The sequence below is a fragment of the Clinocottus analis genome, unplaced genomic scaffold (genome assembly GCF_023055335.1).
Source record: "Clinocottus analis isolate CAN_PGR_092001 unplaced genomic scaffold, fCliAna1.0.p SCAF_11, whole genome shotgun sequence".
Classification (NCBI taxonomy): domain Eukaryota; kingdom Metazoa; phylum Chordata; class Actinopteri; order Perciformes; family Cottidae; genus Clinocottus; species Clinocottus analis.
In genome coordinates this window covers 18,177,235-18,202,230 of record NW_027175832.1, presented here as the reverse complement: position 1 = coordinate 18,202,230, position 24,996 = coordinate 18,177,235, and the positions used below count along the sequence as shown (strand labels likewise).

General features: G+C 43.1%; 3 protein-coding genes across 4 annotated transcripts in view; all 3 read left to right on the top strand.

The window, feature by feature from the left end:
• The window catches only part of LOC137782004 (zinc finger protein GLIS1), a 36,799-nt gene extending 26,801 nt beyond the window's left edge, over positions 1–9,998 (top strand). The window contains exons 5-9 of the mRNA XM_068571064.1: positions 903–1,015; positions 2,361–2,517; positions 7,756–7,886; positions 8,012–8,116; positions 9,224–9,998. Of these exons, the coding sequence (XP_068427165.1) occupies positions 903–1,015; positions 2,361–2,517; positions 7,756–7,886; positions 8,012–8,116; positions 9,224–9,366 (649 nt within the window). The 3' untranslated portion in view covers positions 9,367–9,998. The remainder of the gene's footprint in view (positions 1–902; positions 1,016–2,360; positions 2,518–7,755; positions 7,887–8,011; positions 8,117–9,223) is intronic.
• A 2,492-nt stretch (positions 9,999–12,490) lies between these two features.
• Positions 12,491–19,260, top strand: si:ch211-106k21.5 (leucine-rich repeat-containing protein 55). Of its 2 annotated transcripts, XM_068571208.1 has the most exons (3): positions 12,491–12,579; positions 16,237–16,384; positions 16,462–19,260. In XM_068571208.1, the coding sequence occupies exon 3, from the start codon at positions 16,462–16,464 to the stop codon at positions 17,680–17,682; it is 1,221 nt and encodes a 406-aa protein (XP_068427309.1). In that variant the 5' UTR covers positions 12,491–12,579; positions 16,237–16,384; the 3' UTR covers positions 17,683–19,260. The 2 variants fall into 2 exon arrangements, with proteins under 2 accessions (XP_068427309.1, XP_068427311.1); XM_068571210.1 differs by having other exon boundaries at positions 16,237–19,260.
• Positions 19,261–21,843: 2,583 nt separating this feature from the next.
• Positions 21,844–24,996, top strand: LOC137802852 (bestrophin-4-like). Its single transcript, XM_068601018.1, has 9 exons — positions 21,844–21,995; positions 22,086–22,186; positions 22,532–22,765; positions 23,174–23,328; positions 23,471–23,548; positions 24,067–24,219; positions 24,292–24,372; positions 24,457–24,611; positions 24,714–24,996. The coding sequence occupies exons 1-9, from the start codon at positions 21,844–21,846 to the stop codon at positions 24,994–24,996; spliced, it is 1,392 nt and encodes a 463-aa protein (XP_068457119.1).

The following is a 24,996-nucleotide window of genomic DNA, read 5'->3' as shown; positions in this document are numbered from 1 at the left end:
CGTTATCTGGGCCTTGTTTGTTTTCTATGGACCGTCAGTGACACTGGGGCTTTGTGTGTATTCCCATGCCTTGTTTGCTTTAAACAGAAACACGTGTGCTTGTAAGTTGTGACATGGCTAACACGCCCTGCGCTGCAGTAAACCCTGTGGGGCTCCAAAAAAAAAAAAGAAGAAGAAAAGAGGACTTTGAAAATGTTAAACATGCACTTCATAAAGTCCTCACGGTTATACATTTTCCCCGAGCCCGATGCGTCACAGCTCTTGAAGTTTGCGTCTTCATAAACACTGGTGCGGGCACACATTTTTGGCAGATTATTCATGCCCTCTTTTGTGGTTCCTGGGTGTCCTTCGCGGGGCTTCTCAGCGGCTCCCCGGAGCCGTCCGTTAATGTGGTTTTGGAAAAGTCCCCGGGGGGATCCTCTGTTAACGCTGGATAATAAAGTAAATTGTCCTGCCTTAACTTTGTTAGAGCGTCTTGGAATAAGATCGGCCCCAACGATATCGAGGAGCTGGAATCGCAAAGACGAAACGTGAACCGAGGCATCTGGTTCAAGCATCATTTCTTTGGGGAGAAAAAAAGAAAGAAAGAAAGAAAAATGAACAGTAGAAAAACTGCCTGCAGAAACCTCGCTGTGCTTTCAATTGTTCTACTGTATATAATCAAAAGAGAAGTCGATCATTTCAACGTTTTGGCTCCATGGGAGCCGTGTTGCCCAACAGCGAAAACACAATTGGAGGACGACTACACTGCAAGCTGCAGCTTTCACATAATTACTCCCATCCCCGCATGCAGGCAGGCATCTGCACATGCCCACCAACGTGAAAACATGAACCTAAACGCACCAACGTAAACGTTCATCATCTACCAGTGTGTGTGAATGAGTGTGTGTTTGGTCTGTTCGACAGGTGCAGGTGCACACCATGCTGGAATCGGACATTTTGAGCGATTGTCTGGCGAGGCAGCATCTCCACCAAGCAAACGGCTCACCTTTACCCGGCCTGGACGACTACGCAGGTACGCACATCAGACAGTAGCAACACAAAAAAAAAAAAATGCATTTCTGCGTTCACCTCCTCTGGAAATTAACGCGAAAACCAAAAGAAAGGGGTGATCTGCCCAAAACACCTGGGCCGTTAAGCCGCCTCTTTCCTTTTCTCCCATGGCCTCATTTGCTCCTTTTCCTCTCCCTCCCCTCTCCCCATTCCTTCGATGATAGCTCATCATGCCAGTGTTTACCTTGTCCAATTACCGGGCACTGGCTGCGGGCGCGTTGGCCCGCTCCCCCCCGCTCGTCCCTCAGCTTCTCCCAACCTGCTTTTCCAGCCAAACTCTTTTTCTTCCCCCTTTCAATGGCTGAACCGGGATCAAGAAGCTGTCAGGTACACTGAGGCTCAGTTGGCAAAGGAGAGGGGAGAGTGTCCAGGAGAGCTGTCCATGTCTATTACTTCAGACTACTTGCAGCTTTAACCAGGAGACTTTGAGGGGGAAAAGCCTCAAACGACAACACTACCATGCTGTGTTTATTCAGGGTGAAACAAGCATGTCAGTGTTTCATTTTGAAAAAGTCCCAAGAGGACTTTCTCCTTATCAGAAAACGGCCAAATGTGACTCTCCGACTGTCACGCGTGGGCCCGTGTATGTGCATTACCGTGCGCGTGAGCTGGATGCACGGTGACATATGCTATCGTCGTCAGCCGCCCCGCGACTCCAAGCCAAGTGTTGAAAGCCCCGCCGGCGTTTGCGTTGCAGCTTTAAGTGAAGGACGTCGTAAAAAACGATGTTTTCGGTCCCTTTGATTCTTTGCAGGGAGCGAGAGAGCGGCCTTTAGAAACGTGTCAAACCGCTGTCACGGCTTTATCCACCTCGCCTCTGTGTGTGTGTGTGTGTGTGTGTGTGTGTGTCTGCTTACCGTCATAATTGTGTTTTTCACAACACAAAACTGAGCTATTTCTAAATATGGCCTCTGTTTCTTGCTCCAGCGCAGCTTTGTCGAAAGCTTCTTTGTCTGCTTTTAGTGCTGAATTGTGATAAATACAATGTAAAGAGTTCCAGCTAAAAGAGTTTCATATCGTTGTGAAGTATTTTTTTTACAATTTTGGACAGAACAAGCAAGTCACCGTGGCGTTAGGAAGCATTTTAAACTATCTTCTGACCTTTCAAAGACAATTATTTGATCAAGGAATCACTTTAAAGACATGTCAGAAGGGTGGAGAGTGAAAGAATAACGAGCAGTAGCCTAAACTTGCTCGTGTGAACGTATTTCTTAAAGTTTCCAGACGTTGCGGTCAGTAACCCTCTGAAAAAGATGCAACCACGAATCTCCATTTCCAGTCAATACATCTGTGTCTCTCTCCTCCAGGTGTGTATTCAACCTGCAGCTCCGTCCACAACCGGGCAACGTCTGAGTTCCTCGCTCCGTCGGCGGACCCGTGCTCCAGGTATCGAGGCTTGGAGGGAAGCTTCGACGCCAGCAGCCCCATAGCGTCGCTACCCGGCGCCGGGAGCATGAGAGAGGGGTGAGTGTGAGAGCGGCCAAGTCAAGTAGTTAAACGTGTTGCAGCCCCCGAGTCCTTTTATTTATTGATTCATTGAATGAACATCAAACACATGCGCTTGTTCGGTAACGATGCCCTTTGACCTCGTAAGGGGACCCTAGGTGTTCTCATATGACCTTGATATGAATACCAGACCATGTTGGCCTGTATAAAAAATATGATTTGACTTATTTTCTGCATCAATATGTTTAAAAGTCACGAGTCTGTGCAAAAAATGACTCCTCCATCGCTCCCCGAGTTTTTTTAATTGCATTGTTCGGTGCCTTCCCATCATGCCACAGAGTTATACTGCACATCTTCAGAAGGATTAAGACCTAACACCTCTAAAAATGCAATAATAATCACAATAAACACAATCATTGACATGTTTTGAAGCATTTTCAGTCCAAAAACTGTGTTTTTCGGTTCAGAAATTGAAAAAAATGACCTGCTTTGAGCTTTTCGTTTGGTCAAACCAAAACAATCTTATATTCAAACTGACCATCTGTCACTTGACATGCTTTCAGACGAGTCTGAGCATGCTTTTAAAATGCTTTCTACCACCACCCATGAGCAGCTCAACAGTAGTTGTTGTAGCAGAAGCTGTTTATTTTTCCTTTTTTTAAAATATGTTTTTATTGCACTTGTCTTATTGCTTCGTAGAGTGAAGAGAAAATCCTTCAGCTGCAAAAAATGTCATGCATTTTTTAAATTATCTTGCTTTTGTGTCCTTTTAAAAGAGGATTTCTTTATACTACTGTGCAAACGATCTTCCCAGAGGCAAACTTAAATGGTCAGTTCATCCAAAATCCTAAAGAAAAAACACACACTTTTCCCTCACATCACCCCTGCTGGTGTCTGGCAAAGATTTGAGTTATCTGCTGCAGCGACTTCTGCTGCCAATCCGATACAATGGAGCTGAAAGAGATTTCATCTTTCATTTGGCAGTTTTTCGTCCGGAGCTATTTTTCTCCGAAAGATAAAAATAGTGGAAAACTGACCGCAGTTTTCTTCTCTTCTGCGCATTTTTTCGGGTGTTCGCCCCCAAAAAAAACCCTTTATTCATTTGACAAATCTGGTTCGCACTAAAGTAATTTTAAGACCGCTTAACCCTCTCCCGACACCACCGCCGCCTTTCGCTCTGTCAAGCCTCGGACACATGGACGCCGTCGGAAACCCAGCCGGGATGCGACTCCTCTCCGCCTCTCTTGTCCTTGAAGCAGCACATGCCCAGAAACGGGGAGATTGATGTGAGCTTATGCGCATTCTTGAATAAACCAGAGACATTATCACCAGAGATGGAGTTATGGCTTTGTGGTCGCACTGATTGGGTAGTCGCAAGCCACAGAACTTATGTGTACTGTAAACTGAGACAAATTTTGTCTAGCTCAGTATAAAAGTAGACGTGAGACTAAAATGATACAGCTGAGAGCCTCCGGGGCCGCAGTCTCTGAACAACATGGCCTCGAATCATCGGTCAATTGAAAGATTGCCCGTAAATTAACTTTTATTGGCACAACACTAACAACAAAAGACAAGTCTGGCCAAAAACAAGAGTGTTGACGAGGGCCACAATGACATTTCTGTGGTTTAATGATATATATATATATATATATATATATATATATATATATATATATATATATATATATATATATATATATATATATATATATGTATATATATATAGCTTCACATATGAAGTAAGAATCTGGAGTTGGAGGGAGAGTTCAGATGTTGTTTTTTACCTAGAAGCGTTGGTTGTTGACTGTTTGACAAAAGATTTTGAGCACAAAGTTCACTTTCTAAAAAAGCCTGATTTTGTTATTATTAGTTTAACTTTTCATCCAGTTTTCTTTTTTTTCAACTTTCTGAAACATCTCTTGGCCTTCATGCTTTTGAATATTTTCCAGGAAGTGAACCGTGTATGAAAATGTTTTGTCATTTCAAAAAGGGTTTTATATTAGTATTAGTATCAAATATTTGTATTATTGTAACGTCCCTTTACAATTATTGAAAGTTGGAGGATTATTTTGTTGGTTTTAAAAGTTCTGTGCTTTTTCAAATGCATAAAGATGTTAAGCTTTCAAACTAAACAATATCAAATTAAAGTCATCTAAATCAATTTGAAAAAAAAAGCTAATTGCAAATATATATACACATATACACATATATATATATATATATAAATATATAAATACATATATATATAAATATATAAAATATAAATATATATATATATATATATATATATATATATATATATATATATATATATATATATATATATATATATATATATATATTATGATCCACTACGATCGTCCCTTCAGTGTTTATTGTAGAAATAAAACTACTTTACATTTTAGCTGAATCGGCCAAAAAAACCATAAAAAGGTTCTTGTGACGGATCCTTTAACGTTCATTAAAAACGATATAAATTTCCCCCTCATGTCTTGACTTGACCATTTCCTGTTTAGGCATAAAACAAACCAAATTAAAGTTGTTGTTGTTCACCAAACAAAAGCCGCATGTGAGTCAACCTGCAAGATCCCTTTCGGTGTGTCGCTCGGCTGAGAGTTTGTGTGTCTGTTTGTGTCTGTGCGCTCTCCTCTTTGCCGCATCTCTCGGCCTCCCTCACCTCGAAGCGTGCAGCCAGAGCTCCCATGACGCGCCGCACAATCTGTCCATTGACGTCTCTTTATAGACAGCGAGGATGTCATAGAATCCCGCTGGAGCCCGCAGTGCGCCGCGGCCTGCCAAAGCCAATACCAGACGAGCACTTGTTTTTCCCCCAGATGACTTAGGGAGACGTTAAACACGTGAAAGTAAATTATCTGTGCTTCCACGGCATCGGGCGCTGACCTCATAGCCAGGCGCTCGTGTTTACTCTGGCCGAGACGAGCCGTTTTCGACTTTTTAAAAAAAAAATCTTTAATACTTGAGGGATTCGGAGGCCCTCGCGCTAAAGGCTTGTCCATCAGCGGGTATTTGTGATGTGCAGCGCTTTGTGTGTTTTGCAGCCGGGGAGAGGGTTAGAGGGCTCTCTCTCTCTTTTTTGGAGCGGCGTCTCCATCAGATACAGACACACTAACCGGGATGGCTCTCGACACAGAAACACTATTATACAATTTGAAGGAAAGAGGAGTAATGAAGTTTACTTTGCAGAAGCGCCCGCCTGACATCGGATCCAAATAGCCGGTTTGACTGAAATGTTTTGACATGTCCACACATTTTTGTATTTACTCTATCTCCGACAGGCAATGAGGGTTCTCTCGTGTCTCTAAGTACTTGATTGGTGGCGCTTAGAAGACATTAAATCTCCATCTGTGCTACATACGTTCAACATGATCCTCTGTGATCCGGTAAATCTGTGTCACAGCACCTTTCCTCCGCCAAACCTGAAAAACGGATCAGTTTTAGCCGCGCACGCGCTGGCACCTTGTAGTCAACCGACTCGTCCCCCTCCTCCTCCTGATCCAACTGTGCTGAAGGGAAGAAGATGAAGGAGAAGGAGGAGGAGAAGGAGGAAGAGGAGGAGGAGGCTAAGAGTTGCATTCAATACAACAAGCACACAAACATGCGGGCTTAAATTCTGCGAGCAGGATTCTTCTCATTCCAGATCTGAAGGAGGGCAGCTGGCTGCAGTTACTCGGAAAGGAAAGAGAAATGGCGAAGGGGGTTTAGCGGGTAATATATGATCACAGAAACAGTTTCCCAAGGTCGCGATGACAGCCGCTCCCTCGTGGGGGGGTGAGCGGGGGAGGCTCTCTGTGGAGCTCGTGCATCGGAGACGTTTTGGGCACAACCGGCCGCAAAAAAAGCGGCGGGATCGACCCGGCAGGGCCCGCCGCGCACGGCACGACTCAGACATCCCAGCTATGTTGTTGCAACGTCGCAGGAATGTGAGCCGAGGAACAGTTGTTTAGAGTTAAGGTCAGCTCCGATGGTTCGGAGGCCATCGACGAGGAGGCGGGGAGGAGAGGGGGGGGGATCCAGAGAAGTGTTGAATTCTTGGGGCTCGCAGTCATCGCGGCACATTTTTTATTTCAACAGTCGTACTATATCAAAGCCCACTTTGTTTACATAATCCTATACAAAGCCTGGTCTCCATTACCTCGGCAAGCCGCAGCCATCTGTAAGTTATATCAGTTTGGGGTTTCAAAAAGTCCTTCTGATTAGTTTTGGCTTTTATTGTGTTTCTCCACTGAACACGGAGGCTGTTAAATTAAACGTAACAGCATTTGACATGGGAAATGGGTAATAAAGAGACCTGGGGATGATAAATGATAGATATGTAAAGAAATCTCCAAACATTTCCTTTTTTTATGGCTGGTCAGATGAAAATATAGATGGCGCGTTGGGCCAGCAGCCATCAGTATCTCTGACAAGGTCTGGCTTGTTTATGAAGCCCACTAAAACCCTTCCAGCATAAACCAAGGCCATTTGGCTCTCTGGGGACCAATACGGTCCAGCACATCATCCAGGAGGGTTCTCAGGCCTGAGAGCCAAGAGGAGGGGGGGGGGGGGGGTCTCAAATACCATATGGGGGGTGTGTGTGTGGGGGGGGGTAGCTACATATCTCCTTGGAGAGATATTCGCTCTTTCTTCTCGTGGACTTGGCTCCACTGACTCACTCGTTTCCATGTTGAGTCAGGGTGTTTGTGCTCAGTCAGCACATTCTTGCAGCGTCGCGATGGATACAAAGACCGCCCACAACCCCCCCCTTCCCTCCCCCCCTCGAGGTGGAAACGCTTCCTTGTGTAAACTGCACTGTTTGTACAAGAGCTTTAAGTATTTACGCGATAGCACAGCTGCCGCCGCGCTGTCAGAAATAACGGCGTAAATACTTCTTCTGGGTTCGACCCGATCGGAGATGTTTCTGTCAAACTTTTAATGAAACACAGTTGTGAACACAAACCAAAACTGTCAAACTTGTTGATCGGTGTAAATTTAAAGACCCTATTACACGACTAATACTTTCCTCCTCGAGTTGTTTACCCGCTTCGCTCCAAATGAATGGAAACAAAACGATAGAAATGACCAGGGGGCCGGGGGCCGCGATGGCGGTCGTTCTTTTCATGTTTGACAGAATCCACGACGAAAACTTAAATGATCCGACATTCGAGATGTTTTTACTGCCATGTGCACAGATGACAGTCAGTTATTCCACACAATGAAGAGCTCGGTAAGCTACCTGGTGTGTTGTGTCGCCGACAGAAACGGGCCGACGTCGTTGTTCATGTCCGCCGACGTCAGCCCGGCGAGCTCCTCGTCGGACCGCGTGGACGCCCAGCTGCAGGGCTACCACAAGACGTACAACCACCAGCAAGTGTTCTCCCAGCAGCAAGGTGCGAGGTCCACACAACATGTGTCGGCATCGGCGGCCTCAACGCATCAGTATGACAAATCGTGTTTGTTTCTTTGTGTGCGCGTGCTTCTGTTTTTTTTGACGTTTCCTCTGCGGTTCTCTAAGGATGTCTGTACGGCGAGGGGAAGGTGGTTCAACCGGTCAGCGACGGCGGCGGCTTCGAACCCGCCGGTTACTTCACGGCCTCCTCCTCCGCCTCTCACGCCACAGGTAAGACGGCAGAGCTGGTGAGACAGTGAGCCGGGTCGGATCTTCTCTCGCTTTTTTTATCCACTTGGTTTTGCGCACACTCCTTAAAAATAACAACAATAAGTGAAAGGAAAGAAAGTCTTTACGCTTGGCTCATGCGTGTTGATAAAAAAAAGCAAAATGCGAGGAAGAACAATGGAAACATGCATGGGGAATAAATCATGGCGTGCATGAAGCGTGAAGCGTTAAACAAAAACGGCTTCGAAAGATCTGCGTGGAGCGATGAGGAGACTTTCACATTCCTCAAGTTAACTCAAGGAATAAAACATTAATACAATCTTTCCATCATGTTTTCTTGATTTTTCTTCCCCCGACCATTGTCTGGCGCTCTCTTGACTTCATCGTCTCGGTTCTTCTTCTTCTTCTTCTTCTTCTTCTTCTTCTTCTTCTTCTTCTTCTTCTTCTTCTTCTTCTTCTTCTTCTTCTTCTTCATCGTCTCGGTTCTTCTTCTTCTTCTTCTTCTTCTTCTTCATCGTCTCGGTTCTTCTTCTTCTTCATCGTCTCGGTTCTTCTTCTTCTTCTTCTTCGTCTCGGTTCTTCTTCTTCTTCTTCTTCTTCTTCATCGTCTCGGTTCTTCTTCTTCTTCATCGTCTCGGTTCTTCTTCTTCTTCTTCTTCGTCTCGGTTCTTCTTCGTCTCGGTTCTTCTTCTTCTTCTTCTTCTTCTTCTTCTTCTTCTTCTTCTTCTTCTTCTGCTGCAGTCGTTTAACGGCACCTGGCTGGAGCATCAGCGCCACCAGCTGCTGATCTGGATGAAGCAACTCCTGAAATCCACATAACATCAGTGGATGGAGACGTGCATACATTTGCATCATTATTGCATTATCCAAAAATGTGCTCTGTTATCTCCATATTTAACAGTCTTCCTCTTCTCTATGACGAAATGATCTTGATCTTTTCAAATCTCATTGTGCATGTTCTTAAGCAGTTTCTATGTTGCTTAAGGATTTGATATCAATTGGATGAGTTCTTTGTACAATCATTGAAGGATAATTCCTGAAATATTTCTTGGATTATTTATTTTTTTGCTGTCACAAAATGTACATAACTCTTTTGTTTTCCACCCTCAGGGTTCGACTTGCTGCAGGACCTGCAGGGGCAGACGGGCGGCGGTTACTCCATGTCTCCCTGCTCAGACGACAGCTTCCTCTTCCAGGCGGGAGGCGTCGACCGCTGCCTCAACCAGATCTACTCCATCTACCTGGACTCATGATGGGCCGACCCGGATGAAAACACCACAACAAATCAGTAATCGCTTTGTTTTTCCATGAGGACAAAAAAGCATCAGACAATCACAGATTTCTATTGTTAATCCAAGACCGAAGTTGGCAGAATTATTCGTGTTCTTGACTGAAAATATGTCAGTGTTAGTTTTATCAAACGGTACGAAAAATAAAGAAAAGAAAAATGCAGAATTGACGAGAGGCTGAGCTGCGGGGCCGAGAGGAAATCTGGTTCAATTCTAAATGTGAATAGCGGTGACTTTTAAAAAACAAATTCAGAGATGACCACAGGCTTTGTGATCTGGATAGAATGAGCTATGAACTTTTAATGTGCTGGTTGTTGAAAGGTAGCTGGCTCTCCGGCCCTGACACTGATATGTTATAGTGAGGTTAATTCTGCCTCCAGGAAATGGAAAAAACACACAAAAAACAGCAGCTTTTGACAGAATGGGATCTTATGATGAAGTGGTTCCCGCCCCGTTTGGGTGGAACGACGATTTAGAAGAAACTAAAGAACAAAACAACACAGTTCTGCTTATTTTGATCTTGTGAAGGGCTTCGCTGCAAGAAGTGGAACACGCTCTCAAAGAAGGTCAAATCTAAGTCTTCAAAACCATCCGTGGCACACTGTCAGGTTTGGGCAAAATTATAATGTCTGCGCGGGTCTTCATCACGCCCAATGTCGACCGCAATGCTTCAGTCGTTTTACCCTTCCTCTTGTGTTAGCTTTCTGTTAGCGTCTCTTGTGTTAGCTTTCTGTTAGCGTCTCTTGTGTTAGCTTTCTGTTAGCGTCTCTTGTGTTAGCTTTCTGTTAGCGTCTCTTGTGTTAGCTTTCTGTTAGCATCTCTTGTGTTAGCTTTCTGTTAGCGTCTCTTGTGTTAGCTTTCTGTTAGCATCTCTTGTGTTAGCTTTCTGTTAGCATCTCTGGTGTTAACAAGTTGGTTTTGACCCATGTCTTAAATCAGCTGTAAAATACACTAAAAACAATTATCCATTATCCAATTTATTTCTCATCTCTTGGTTACGTTGTTAGGCTTCCTTATACATGAACACATTGTTGTGTGTTTTAATATTTTTGGTGTGGTCCTCTGGGCCTTTTCATTGTCAGGATACTGCTCGATTTCAATAAAAAAATGGTAAAATTAACCTCAAGAGAATCATATAAATAAATAAAACGTTGTTGTGTTACCTGACTTTTACTGAGCCGTATTAGAACACATCTCATAAATACATTTGTGTTATTTATTGTTTCATTGTCATATTATATATATAATATAATATAACTTTAATACAAACACAACATGAAAAGCAGAACAAGTCATAACACAACATATAGATTAAAAAAAACAAACAATAAACCAAATCAATAAGTTATTTGTATAACTGGGTCGAAACCGACTCTGACAACACAAAGGTCATCATTTCAACCAGAGCGTTTTATAAGTTAGTGAAAAAACAGGTTTTTTTCAATTTTATCTTGTTGAAATTGATGTTCATGACAAAGTCAAAAAGCCAATGTAATAAACACATTTGATGTGGTTCTTCTATGCATTTAAAACCTAAAACAGGTCAGTGCCAACCAGAACACAAGAGGAACGTTAAATACATATTGCCTTGTAAAAATAAAGGCATGTTGGCCAAATCCACAGTGTGTCTTGGACAGATTTGATTACTTTTAAGACCAAATTCCACCTGTGCAGTGAACCCTTCACAATAAGCATCGAGTGTCTGAATAACTGCCTATAAATATTCTACACATACAGTCGGTGGTACGGATGGATTCGGATGACTCCTGGGACTTAAAACTGACGCAAAACCAAAACCAAATGCACTAAAATGTATCGTCTGTGTGATTTTGTCTGAGAGGTGCCAACAAGTATGTTTCAATATGTGTAATCTTAACAACAATCAAGACAGTAGCATAATCTCCTTTTATATATATATTATTGTCTGTTCCTTTACATGTGTGTTGTATCAGTGTTGTATTCAGTGAGAGCGAGGTGTGCATTGTTTACAATAAGTTCTCTGCACTCTTTTCTGTCTCATCACACTTTGAGAAAATGACCAACCAGAAAAATATGTTTACACTGATTTTGTAGCAATTCAGACATGTTCGTATTATTGTCATTGAACAGTGTATATAGACTGTAAAAAAAGCTGTCTTTTATATCTAAATAAATAAATCTGTTTGTACGTGTTTGTTCGTTTTAGAGCTTTACGTCCGTTATCAAATCTCCCGTTTATTTTCCTGATTGTAAAAGAGGGAAAATGCTCTTTATGATTTCCCAGAGCCGAGTTGACGTCCTTTTGTTTCCTGTTGTGGCAGAATATGAAATATTATATTTGGTTTACTATCATACACGAAAAAGAAAAGTAGCAAACGTGTACAAAAGTGTATAAATCTGTTTTATAGTATGTTTTGAGATATAAATACTGGCTAATACTGCCATCGGGTGGTCATACATAAAAACAAAACAGAGGTCAAAATATGCAAATTAAAAATGTCCTTATAGTGTCATGCATGAAATGACAGCCGATGAGGCAATGTGTGAAGAAATGACAAAACGTATTTATTCTAAGATAATATTGATGTATTGTATATTTAAAAAAAAAAAAAAATCCAATTAGGCAACAGTTAAGTGAAATAACAACTAAACTTAATTACTCACACACACACACACACACACACATGTTAATATATACATTAATGCATCAATAATTATATGAAAATATGAAATGTTAATCTGGAATTCTTCCGCCTAATGAGTACTTTTACTTTTAGTACTCTAGGTGTAGTATGTTGAGGCTCAATCTGTTGTACTTTTACTGAATATAATTCTTACCTGCTGGGTTCCGCCACCAGAGGGCGCTGCGCTGCAGCCGCTCGGTTCAACTTTGGGCTGAACTCTGAGGAGCAGATCTGTCATCTTCAGTCTCAGATAAACACTTTAACTGTACAGCGTGTATGGAAAAACATCATTAACACACACGCACACACGCACACTTACACACACACGCACACACCGCCAGGAAGCTGTATTTCCACATTCCGCGCGGAGGGAGACACACCCTCGGATCCGGAGGAGGAGAGCTGCAGCGGGGCAGTGGATGGGATGCAGCGCGCACAGAAACACGCCGCCGCCGCCAGTCTGGATCCTCAAACTAAAGTCTCGTCTGAGCAGCAGCAGAAAAGTCTTCTTCAGGTGAGACGACACGTTTTTATGACGCTTTATTTCCCCCCAACAGGTGCACCTAGCACGCAGGTAAACGCCTCAACAACAACGACTGCACGTTCCTGTTTTTGAGGTCTGGTTGTCGTTTTTTTGTGTGCATATTTTAGGAGCTTTGATCAACCACGCAGGGTGCTGTTGGGATATCACTTGAAGTGATGAAGGTGATGTTGTGGTGTGTTTTGTGCAAAGCTGCAAACGGATAGTGAACAATACTGACGTCAGGGGTTCAAGTCCTCCTTTTAGCAACCACACCCCTCCTCACAAAGTTTGACCAGACTCCAGAAAATTGTCTCATTAATTGTAGTTTTCTACATTTTGTTCAGTGAACTGTTAGTTTATGGTCTGTAAAGTTAGATGCTGCTTAAAAATATTTCTCCACACTGTCAAAAATATTGAATCCTGAATATATTTCTTAAATTAGTACATTTAAATGATATTAACTAAGCAAAAACAAGACAACCAGCCATTAAAACGCCACAACTTCCAATGGTTGGAGACTAAAAACGAATAGATTATGATGAAAAGGAGAATGGAGACCGTTATTTCAGAGGGAAGCTCTGCTGCCAGAGAGAGGATGTAGCAACCCACATAGTTGGACAGTGAGATCATCCATGTTCTTCAGATTTAACGCCTCACACCCTAAACGGAGATGTAATCCCTCGGTTTGGATGAAGAGTTCTGCGGCTCAGAAGGTCAGGATCCAAAGATCAACTCATCTGTCAATATTTAGAGTCTCAAATGTGCAGAAAGCAACACAATCTGTGTGTCTCTGACCTTTTAGACTGTTTGTTGTCAGGCTGAGATGAGTAATCTTAACTGGAGAATGCGTGGAGCAACATTTACTTCATCCAAACTTTGATCGCGTACAAAACGTCGACCAAAATCTATGCGAATTATCATCCGTATGCTCAAACACACACACCTTTCCGTGGCTATCAGACGGGACAAAAAGCTTCTTTTTTTTTTACAGCACCATGTAAATAATGACCAAGCGAGATATGAGATGCACTAACAGGAGGCTCAGTTCACATGGTTACAATTTGAGGATACGTTTTGAGATTAAGAGCAAACACAAGCCACTTTATCTGAAAAAAAATCTATATATATATTGTTTTTAATCACACATTCAACTGCATTAATCTCCTTTAAAATGTTACGCGGTTTTTAAAATAGCTTTATGAATACATGTCACCAAACAGGGACAAATGAGCCTTTCATTCTGTATTTGCTGGAGGGTTCATGAACACATTGCGGGTTTATAATTAACAGAAATAAACCACAACAGCCTCACAACAAGGAACGTTTCTATTTAAAAAATGTTAAATTTAAATTTCTATACTGGATCATGTGGGGAAATTTCACCCAACCCTGCAACTCCTCGCTGCTTTATTGAGATTTTTAGCACGTTATTTTTGTTTTTAAAGCCCACAACTTCACAATTTTGATGAGAAATCTCCCAAAAACCAAATGTTTAGCAGCTAAAGAGCCAGATCTTTCCCTCAGGCGTTGGTGGAGACCAAAAACAGAGCTAAAACCAGAGGGACTATTGGACAAAAACACACTTCAAGTGAATGCTGTGTTGTTCTGTGTCAACAAATACTGCACAAACATGACGTCAACTTAAAGTGTGATGATATTTCTATATTGTATTCTCAGCTGGTGGACTAATGTGGGATCTACATGAAGCTAACGAGGTGCAGGAAGCTGAAACATGTCTACAGTTCAGTTTACCGTTTATTCATTTCTCACTGGAGACGGGAGAGGATTTTTGTGTGTCTGTACTCGCTGTGTAGGAGGAGCTGACGCATTCCTATTCGTAACTTCTTGTCCTGGTGTTACAGCAACTTTTTTTTAATCATATTTATTTATATCTATATCTCGTACAGTACATGAAACAAGATGCCGCGAGCGTTTGAAGTAATCTGAGAAAAATCTAAATCTGCAAAGTAACTAATGTCAAAAAGAAGAGTAAAAATACAATATTTCCCTCGGAAATGTATTCGAGTAGAAGTATAAAATAGTAAAACTACTGACAAAATTCTACTCCAATACTTGAATATTTGAGTAAATGTACTTACTTTCCACCAGTGGGCATTGGCTGAATAACCCCATATTAGATTATTTAATACAGTGTTTAAATAAGGCTGGGCAGCATAAACAACCATCTATATCTCATCCTCCCACTCATGTTGGATACATGACATCATCCTTCTTTCCTTTGCCGCACACTTCCTGTGTTTGTTTCATTATTCGCTCCCGTTCGTTTATTAGTCGTTTGTTCTGGCTGAGACATTTAAATGCTTCATGTCATCCAGCATCCGAAGGTTGTTCAGTTTCCTGGCGTGAATGACTAAGAAACCCAAGAAAATAGTCAAATTTGAGAAGAAGAACAGTGAATGTTTTGCCTGAAAACACATCAAAATAGTTGCTGATTTTAATTTCCTCTCCACCATTTGCTCCACCTGCAGTTGTTTTTCTGTTTTGAGATGAGCTTTGTTGGAATTAGAAGTCACTGAATGTGATTTCTGACTCCTCATGCGGCTCCATCGTGGCGTGTGAAGGGAGTCTGGACGCAGGCCGGGCTCACGCCGACCACACGTGTGCTTTTTATGTTCACCGACTGCAGAGCAGTTTTAGGAAGTGACCGGCAATTTGTTTATTTTTACGCATTTCCAACAGCAGGGTTTCCCGAAAGGTCGCGGTGTCACGGTCTCCCAGCGGAGGCAAACCTGAGATTAACGCACAGGAGCAGTTCCTAAGACATGAAATTACAGTGGAATTAAGAAGTTTCTCATTATTTTAGGGACCTTCTCCGACCTCGTTACGGCCATTTATGTTTTCTGCTGAAGATGCTTTGATGTCTCGCGTGTTTGTTCCTTTTAAATTGTAGCGTCGACCTGCTGCACTATTTTTACACTATACATACTTTCTATTTCAGCATAGTAAACAACATGCACAAGAGGAGAGACGAAAAACATATTTTTTTGGGTCCCAACTGTCCATAATTTAAAATGAAGGAACATTAAAGTATGTTATTACCGTCTGTATTTTAAACTGAGCAACAATTTCAATTTAATTTATTCTTAGTTTCAAACTGTTACGCTTTATTTTATTTATTTTATTACTTTGACGGTATCCTGTCATTGCAAACAGTATTTGTTTTGCATTTGTGAGTTCAACAACAATATAATCCCATTTATTACATTGTTAAAATGCTATCAATACATTTTTAGGTGAGCAGGTTGGTTAACCAAGTTTAGGTTTTTTTGTCGAGCCCGATCTCTTACTGAAGCTGTTCAAGGTGCTTTACTGAGAGATAAGAAAATAACACAAAAACAAATAAATGCAGTCAGACAACAGACACAAATACAGAAGCACAGACACATCAACGGTAAAGACAAAGTTTAACCAAACTGAGAACTGTGTATTCTTTAAGGAGATGAACTGGAGTCAAATATTTATTTTCGATCATCTTCCACCAGATTCAAGAGGTTTTCCAGGTCAAAGTAAAACCCCACAACCTCCTTGTTGAACCGCTTCAGGCTCCAGCTTTACCTTCAGGTGATGTTTGTACAACTTTCAGCCGTCACGTGACCGTCATGGCAGCATCTGTTTCCTCTCCAACAGCCAAACACTAGACTCCTGATCCCCGGTGAACCGCGTCACCATGCCAACTCCCACGATCCTCACAGCAACCAGGAGTCCTCTGAGAAGTTGTTTGGTTTACAACTGTGAGTCTACATAGAGAGGATCCCCTCCAGTGAGAGAGAGAGAGGTATGATGCTGTGTGGCAGCAACACGGCACAATGAACTACAGGCTGTGTTTTACTGGGTTTTTCTTCTGTTTCACAGATGGTTTGCCAGTGTGCTGCCCTGCTGATTTTCACCTTACTGCTGAAGATGGGACTTGTGGGTGGGTGTCCGTGCCCAGCGGCCACCATTTTGTCCCAGTTCCCCTCCGAGGTTCCTACTGGCGCCTGTTGCTTAAACTACTCCGGCTCGGCTTTCGGCCACGTGCTCTGGTCCGTGTTTACAAATGAGACAAACATAGACACTCTGGACCTCTCCTTCTGCAACATCACTTCTGTTCACATGAGTGGCAAAGGGGCGTCGACACTGCAGAAGGTTTACTTGGGTCATAACAGACTCGCGGCGTTGCCAAGGGACTTTCTGGCCGGCCAGCCCAACCTGACGGAGGTGGATCTGAGCGGCAACCTGATGAAGGAGCTCCCCGAGGGTTTTCTTCAGGACTCGGACAGCCTCCGGAAGCTGGATCTGCGGGGGAACCGGCTCCGCTTCCTCCCGGGCTCTCTGCTGCAGAAGCCCAGCCTGCAGACGCTGGAGCTGGGTGGAAACCCGTGGGACTGCTCCTGCGCGCTGCTGCAAGGCCTGGAGGAAGGCAGGAAGTCCAACGGCACCGCGACGCCGCACAGTCTGGTGGGGAACTTGACCTGCGTCTCTCCCCGGCACCTGGCCGGCAGGACGGCGTTCTCTTTGACGCTCGCCGACGCCTGCCGCCCGGCCGGCCTCACCGCGCTCTTCATCGTGCTCCCTCTCCTCATCCTCTCCGCCCTGGTGCTCTGCTGGTGCTGCGGGAGGAAGAAAGAAGCACCGGCGAGCGCCTCCAAGAAGAGGGCTTCCGGCTCCGCCTGCAACGGCCAGAAGCATCATCGCGGCAAACCCAAGGCGGCCGGCGCCGGCACCGCCGAGTCAAATAGAGCCGCGAACTGTGGCAACGAGGGCATCCTGAAGAACCAGCTGCAGCTGCGCCCGACCTCCACCCTCCTGGGCAGCACCAGGGACATCTATGAAGAGGTGGAGATCAAGCTGGGCTCGGCGGAGTCTCTTCCGCGAGCGTCCTCGCGCTGTTCCGGCTCCAAGGAGGAGACGCGGGGGCCGGACGCGGCCGGCAAGGCCGACCTGGACTCGGTCAGCGTGACCGAGGTGATGAAAGACTCCGCCGACAGAGAGAAGGCTTACCTGACCCAGTCAACCGAATACTACAGCCTGGTGCCGGGCATCGAGCTGGAGGACTCGGACCACGGCGAGTACGAGAACGTCAGCCTCTCGTGACACCGCGTGAGAGGAAGAGTTCATCTCGAGGAAATACGTTTCTGTTTGCTTAACGGGAATCAGATGGGAGGATCTGAACACCTCGTTTGTCTGTTAAAAGCCTCATGAGGCCTCTTTTCTTCCTCAGTTTCTCAACGCGAGTGATGAGGTTACTTTTGTCGTTTTAGTTCGTTCATATCTAGATTTCTGTGTTTGTGCTCTTGATCAACTCTGACTCTTAAACTGCAACATATACAGATGTTACTTTACTTAAATTATTTAGTCCTGCAGGTTAAATTATATAGAGTTACTTGAGTTTTGAGGTTTCTCTGAGCTTTAAGTGCGGAGCTGTAGCACGGAGGCCCTTAGCTTAGCTTAGCATAAAGAATGGAATCGGGGGGAAAAGCTAGCTTGACTTTCCTATCATGGAGTAAACTACTCGGCTACAACTTGTCCATCATGAGCTCTAAAGTTTTGGTCCCACCAGAAAGTGAAGAACATGGAAATGATCTCCGAAGGCGGCTCGCTGGTTCTCCCTGCTTCCCGTCTTCATGCTAAGCTACGCTGGCGATGACCCCGGCTCCAGCTCCGTTAACTCCCAAACGAGTTGCATTTCTCTTCTCATCTAATTCTCCAAAGTGTATTTCATCTAAATGTCCAATTGTTCTTTTGGATGCACGAAAGAGAGACCGTGTGTGTGACAGAAGAGGTCATCTGTTGACACACACAGAGTGTGTGTGTGTGTGCCCGACCACTGTGGTATCACAATGTAAGAGGAAGTGATTTAATCCGGAGCTGTTCCTGTGGGACTTGAGGAACGCAGCGACGGTTTTGAAAAGGGGAGGCTCACTTCTTTCCTTTTTTTTCACTCTGGAAAAAAAACATTTATTGCATTTAATGTTGCACTCCATGCTAATGTGCTAATGTTCACTTCACGTGGTTTCCACTCCTTTAACAAAAGAACAGGGCTTGTTTTTAAACGCTTACTCATTCTAATCCCAGCGAGCTTTTGTGAACTTTCCTTCACCTCCCCTCAGTTTAATCATCCCGCGCGTTCCTGTTTGACTTGTTTCACGCCGTATACTGGATACAGGATGTTCCGGCTCCGTCACATCCAGAAATGTAGGCGCTGACCAACGACTAATCCCATCGTAACGCTCACAGTTAATTCATTGTGAAGTGTGGAATGTAACGCTGAGTTGAGAAGGCTACATGTATTTGTCGTTGTCATGCAAGGGTCAAAGGCTTGTCCCAGGTTTTTTTACGTCATACAATAAAATGTGCATATTGGAAAAAATATCAGGGCGGTTGGATGCAAATGCAGGTGGTATAAAAATCTAAGGATCTGCAGGCGGTGCCGCTTCAGGAAGCTGAGATGCTGATGAGTATTTCTGTGGTGTGGTGCGAAATGACATAATGACACTGGAGACACACAAAAAGGCAAACACTGAACGTCAGGGTCATCGTGCAGGATGTTATCCAAGATGTGGAAAACAGACATGCGTGTCATCCCAATGCTAATTGGGAGAACGAGAGAGCGAGCACTGCTAAAAAAAAAAAGCACTGATTTTCATCATGTTTGTACTTGCAGATCTTGATTGTTTATTTGTATGCAAAATGTATATTGTTATAAGAAAAATACATGAATTTCTCAAGATTTCTGCCTCATTACTGAATGATGATGACAAACAAACACAAGAGAGGAAAGGAAAGGTTATTTTTCGTGTATCTTTTCTGCCCCACAATGCCCCCCTCCTCTCCTAGCTACCTGAAATCCCACTTTTCTTCCGAGCTCTGATTTCACTCACCGTGGGAAGTCGTGATTACCGCATTGGGTTACCCGACACAATCAGTGTGTCCTGTTCTCAAGAGCCCACCGCCAGTAGAGCCAGTAGCCGAGGCCAGAAAATGACTGGGCAGAAAACGGTTGTTGGGGCATCTATGGATGCTAATCTGGGAGTTTATTTCATCTACAGATCAAGATCACAGAGCAGCCGTTGAGTCAAGATTTACCCAGGGTGGGGGCACAAACATGAACGTGCAGGTGAAATAGTGAAAAAGATGTATTGTGTTGACACCATGAGAGTGGTGAATGTCTGTGTGACCGATAAGAGAGAGCTGTAGTTTTAAAGATAAGTATTATAAACAAACATACTGACATGACATTATATGTCAGATGTTTTTTTACTGTTTTGTGTCAAAAGAGCCTTTGGGAGTCTTTGTTTGAGACCAATACAGACCGGCTGAGAGCCCTACTGCACATCACAAGAGCGCCATCTACTGGCAGGGGAGGAAACTACACAGCCACACAAATCACACAGAGTATTTTTATTGAGATGAAGGCATTAATTTATTGGTAATGAAAGCAATAAGTTACAGACGCCGTGAGGCTCACGAGTCTGCTGCAGCGGAGAGAATAAGGAAGTCCACGGCGGTCACATGGTCCAGGCTCTGATGGAGGATGGATGGGCTCATAAATACCTCGTCAGGGGAGAGAGAGCAAACAGAGTCAGAGGATAAAACACACTGTGATTTACAACAGGCCGCTGTAACGATGTGAACGACAAACAAGCGAGCAGAACACAGCAGCCAATGACAAAAGGCTGAGACGTGTGGGATGGGATGCTGTCTCTTATCAGCCATTATGAGGAAAGACAGGACAACAATGTATGAAAGTATGACATAATGATAACAACACACCAAGTTTTAAAAGCTGAGAAGTGTTATATTGCTATTATTGTTTGCTTTTTGTCATATTTTAAATGTCTTACATGTAAGGGAAGGTCTAATTTATTTGAATGTTACATTTATTGTTATACGATATAAATCCATTTGCTTTGAAAATATTAACCAAGATATTGTTGGGGGAGACACATATTTTACAGAAGTGTATTCACCAATACAGCAGCACCACATAGCACACAACACATCCAAAACATATATAAAACAGAGTAACAATGAATTAGATAAGTCCTAAAGAGAATAACCAAGACTCACAAAGCACAAACGCTCAAAAGGATGAAATACCATAAATATAAATACAATAAATGGATGACACGTCTGATCACAATATATTAAAGAGGATGGATTTAAAAGCGTGGAAGGAAACAGGTTCCTGTTTGTTGTTTCTCAGAGGAGCTCGACATAAAAAGACACGTTGGTGTTGGACATGAAGTCCTGTGTGTAAAACCAGCTGTGAGTGTTTTGATTGTGAGCTCTAAACTACTGCTGCAGCCTGTGAGAGCTGACAAGTAACGCTCAGCTGCTCCTGGCTGGATTCATAATGAGCAGAAGTAAATCAACAGAAAATAAATCTGCAACTATCTAGATAATCTATTTTATATTCTTCTTTTACACAAAGCATCGTTCAATTTGAGTAGACGTGTTCGTCTGTGTGTGTTTATGTGTGTGTGTGGGTTTGTTTGTTTGCAAATAACTTTATATGTATACACTATAAACACACATTATTATCTTTATTTTAGTTATTGTTATGTGTATTATTGTTGATTGACTGTTTAAGTCAGCAAAAATACTCAACAATGCTTTAAATCCCGAGCGTTTCTTTCTGACCTTTTGTATGCAAAACTATTTATGGATTAATTTATGAACATAATCTGCTGGTAATCATTAATGAAATGAATCATTTTGGACATTTACAGACCCATGTCAGCTCTGAGAGCACACACACACACACACACACACACACACACACACACACACACACACACACACACACACACACACAGATCAGCTTTTATCAACTCCATAGAAGTGAACTGAATTACAATCAATACTTTTTACCTTTTGATCCTTATCGATTACAGCAAATATGTAGAAACATAAACCGATATGACAGCCAATCAACCAAAAGAAGTCCCTGACGTTGAGGACAAACCTCACACTCGCTCAGCAGTTGTAGGTGTGCATCTCTCCAGTTTCAGGTTCCCAGGTGATAAATCTAAAATGTTCATGTATGACATCACAGCAGAGAGGTTTAAAATGAGACCCAGAGGAAGAACGGTTCTTCCCAGGACAGCAGGGCCAGCTGATACACCTGCCTTCACAGGTAAGACACATCTTCATGCACGTAGATGCTTATAATAAAATATATTTCATGATTCATGTATCACATTGATATTTTACAGGAATATTCAGCTGTTACAGCGCAGGACAAACCGGGACATGACGGTTTCTTACTCCCTGGAAGTGGCCGATGCCCGATTTGGTGGCTTCAGCAAGCTCCTGTTCAGGTGGAAGGGAAGCATCTACCGGCTGCTTTACAAAGACTTCCTGCTGTTCTGTGGAGTTTACCTGTTTTTCAGTTTGTTCTACAGGTGAATTCCCTGATTTCATCTTTTAATTCTGCTGTTTTGCTCCAGTATGACCGAGTGGATTTTTTTTAAAAAATTTTAATTTCCTCCCAGGTTCCTCCTCACCTCCAAGCAGCAGGATCTGTTTGAGCGAATCGCTCTTTACTGTGACCATTTCACCAACACCAACTTCATCCCAGTTTTGTTCGTACTGGGTAAGTCCGATTGAACCGGTTCTGTCTCTCACACAATCTGACCATCATGACAAAGTCACGACTGTTTGATGGAGGAATGAGCTCCCCGTTGACATCAGGACAACAGAAAGTCTCTCCATCTTCCATCTTTTTTTCAACTACACCTTGAATAAGAAAAGTGGCACCGTAGTAGCACTTAAATGTCTCTTACTGAAAGCACTTTGTAGTTTAACTTTATTAAATAAATTCCACTTTCTTGATTCTTGTTGTTCTGAGTTTGTACTCATGGTTGAATGCACTCAATGTAAGTCTGTTTGGATCAACTTTAATGTCAGCTTTAATGTAAATCCCGTTGTTTGGTCCCAGGTTTCTACGTGTCCCTGGCCTTCAACCGGTGGTGGGGTCAGTACACCAGCTTCCCTCTGCCCGACAACCTGATGATGGTGGTGTCCGGGAACGTCCACGGGGCCGACGAGAGGGGCCGTCTGCTGCGACGGACGCTCATGAGATACGCCAACTTATCTTCAGTGCTGATCCTCCGCTCCATCAGCACGAGGGTGCACAAGCGGTTCCCGACTCTGGAGCACATAGTGGAGGCCGGTAGGAGAGGAAGGAAGTACTTTTACTGCAGTATTCAAGTGGAACACTTGTTCATATTTACTGCACGTCAGTTCTCAAACTATATTCGCGAGTACTTTAAGTTCATTTTGAGGTTTCACAGAAATGTTACCTGGTAAAAAAAAAAAAGATGCAGCAGCTGATTTTAAAATATAATTTAGTGACAATTGAAAAGAGATGACTTTCCTCACAACGTGATGATTTACATTTGTTTAATCGAATTAAATTAAGAAATAATTAGTTTTAAATAAAGAGTACAGTATTTCACTCAGATATGCAAAATATTTAAATATGATGTTGTTTCAGATTGTTTGTGACGTGGTGTGAAAATGTTGTAAAACTCCTCTGATCACAAACATCTTTGAACCAAAGTGTGTGACCTCTTTGCAGGATTCATGACCGCACACGAGCTGAAGAACTTTGAGTCGCTGCACTCTGATTTCAACAAGTACTGGATGCCTCTGACTTGGTTCTCCAACCTGGCGTCCAGAGCGAGAGAGGAGGGACGAGTGAGGGACGACATCGCTTTGAGGCTGCTGATGGATGCGAGTTGTTGCTCTGTTGTTGTTGTTTTACACTTTTTATACACACAATGCGGGAACGAGGGATATGAAAATTGACTTTAAAGCCCCAGTACGTTTTGTATAACTAAGTATATAAAGGTGTACTATGTATTCATAACTACAGGAGCTGAATAAGTACAGAGGCAAGTGCAGCCTCTTGTTCCACTATGACTGGATAAGCATCCCTCTGGTCTACACGCAGGTACGGTCAAAGACAAAGCTACCAACTAAAGACATTGTTTACTCCATTTATCTTCTTTTTTTTCCATATTTTATACAAAATGTATGACAAGACTTGATCCCCAGCTGTGTAATGTAACTAATTTACTCACGTACTGTATTTAAGTACAAGTTTAAGGTACTTGTAAATTGAGTATTTCCATGCACGCCACTACATTTGAGATGATTTTTAATCCACTACTAACTTTGCAAATTGAAATGAATAATAGAAAATACATCAAGCAATTAATTATAGATAAAACATCATTGATCCACAATGGGGAAGTTAACAGATGAAGTCATTAACATTAGCTTAATCAAATCAAACAATATACTATACTATATAATCTTAATCTGATATAAATTATTCTAAAACGGTCCATTGTGACCATTTACTTTTGTTACTTTAAGTATATTTCTACTTCAGTAACAGATTTGAGTACTTCATCCACAACAGTTGATCACTGTTAATGTTATGTGTGTTTTTTTCCATATTTGCAGGTAGTTACTTTAGCGGTTTACTCTTTTTTTGCCTTCTGCGTGATTGGCCGACAATTTCTGAACCCTGAGAAGGGATACAAGGACCACCAACTGGACATGTACGTCCCCGTGTTCACCCTGCTGCAGTTCTTCTTCTACGCTGGCTGGCTCAAAGTGAGACATGACATCGCGTGTAGGAAAGGTCGCGAAAGAGCGATTTCATGACATGTGGTCTCTGCTCTGCAGGTGGGGGAGCTCATCGTCAATCCATTCGGCGAGGACGACGACGACTTTGAAACCAACCAGCTGATTGACAGAAACATTCAGGTGGTTCCCCCTCGAGGCTTCTCTCTCCGATACGAGTCTAAACACTGTAAATGAGCAGCGACTGCTTGTTCTCTCTCCCTGTAGGTGTCAATGCTGGCTGTAGATGATATGTACCAGAACCTGGCTCCCATTGTGAAGGACAAGCACTGGGAGCAGAGACATTTCTCCATCCCGTACACTCTGTCGACAGCGGCAGAGACTCTCAAACCGACCTTCAAAGGCTCCACCTTTGACATGAGGTCAATTACTTTGACTTTTTCCTGTTGTGTGATTCTGAGGACTGGTGTTGCTTCAGCACAGTCCAGTACAAATCACAACCAAAATGTCTGTCATATTTGCAGGATGAGTGCCGAGGATCTTGAGATTCACCAGCCTGCAGACACTTCTTCTGGAAAGAAAGTGTATTTGCATCTTAAGCAGGGCTCTCTGGGCGAAGGGCTGGACAGTCTTCTGCAGAAGGGCAAAGGGATCCTGCGAGGTGGGAGCCTCCCTTCTCTGGCGGACGTGTCATCGCACCCAAATGAGGAGGATGACGCTGACGCTTCCCCCGTGGGCGACACCAACACCATCAACCACAAAGAACAAGAACATGCATGGATCAAAGTTGCAGTGGAACACAACTAG

Excerpts from the sequence above, each read along its gene's own strand:
- si:ch211-106k21.5 (XM_068571208.1), top strand. The coding sequence starts at position 16,462 with ATGGTTTGCCAGTGTGCTGCCCTGCTGATTTTCACCTTACTGCTGAAG.
- LOC137802852 (XM_068601018.1), top strand. The coding sequence starts at position 21,844 with ATGACGGTTTCTTACTCCCTGGAAGTGGCCGATGCCCGATTTGGTGGC. Across the intron at positions 22,187-22,531 it reads CCCAGTTTTGTTCGTACTGG|GTTTCTACGTGTCCCTGGCC; the intron begins GTAAGTCCGATT and ends GTTTGGTCCCAG. Across the intron at positions 24,220-24,291 it reads TCTACGCTGGCTGGCTCAAA|GTGGGGGAGCTCATCGTCAA; the intron begins GTGAGACATGAC and ends TCTGCTCTGCAG.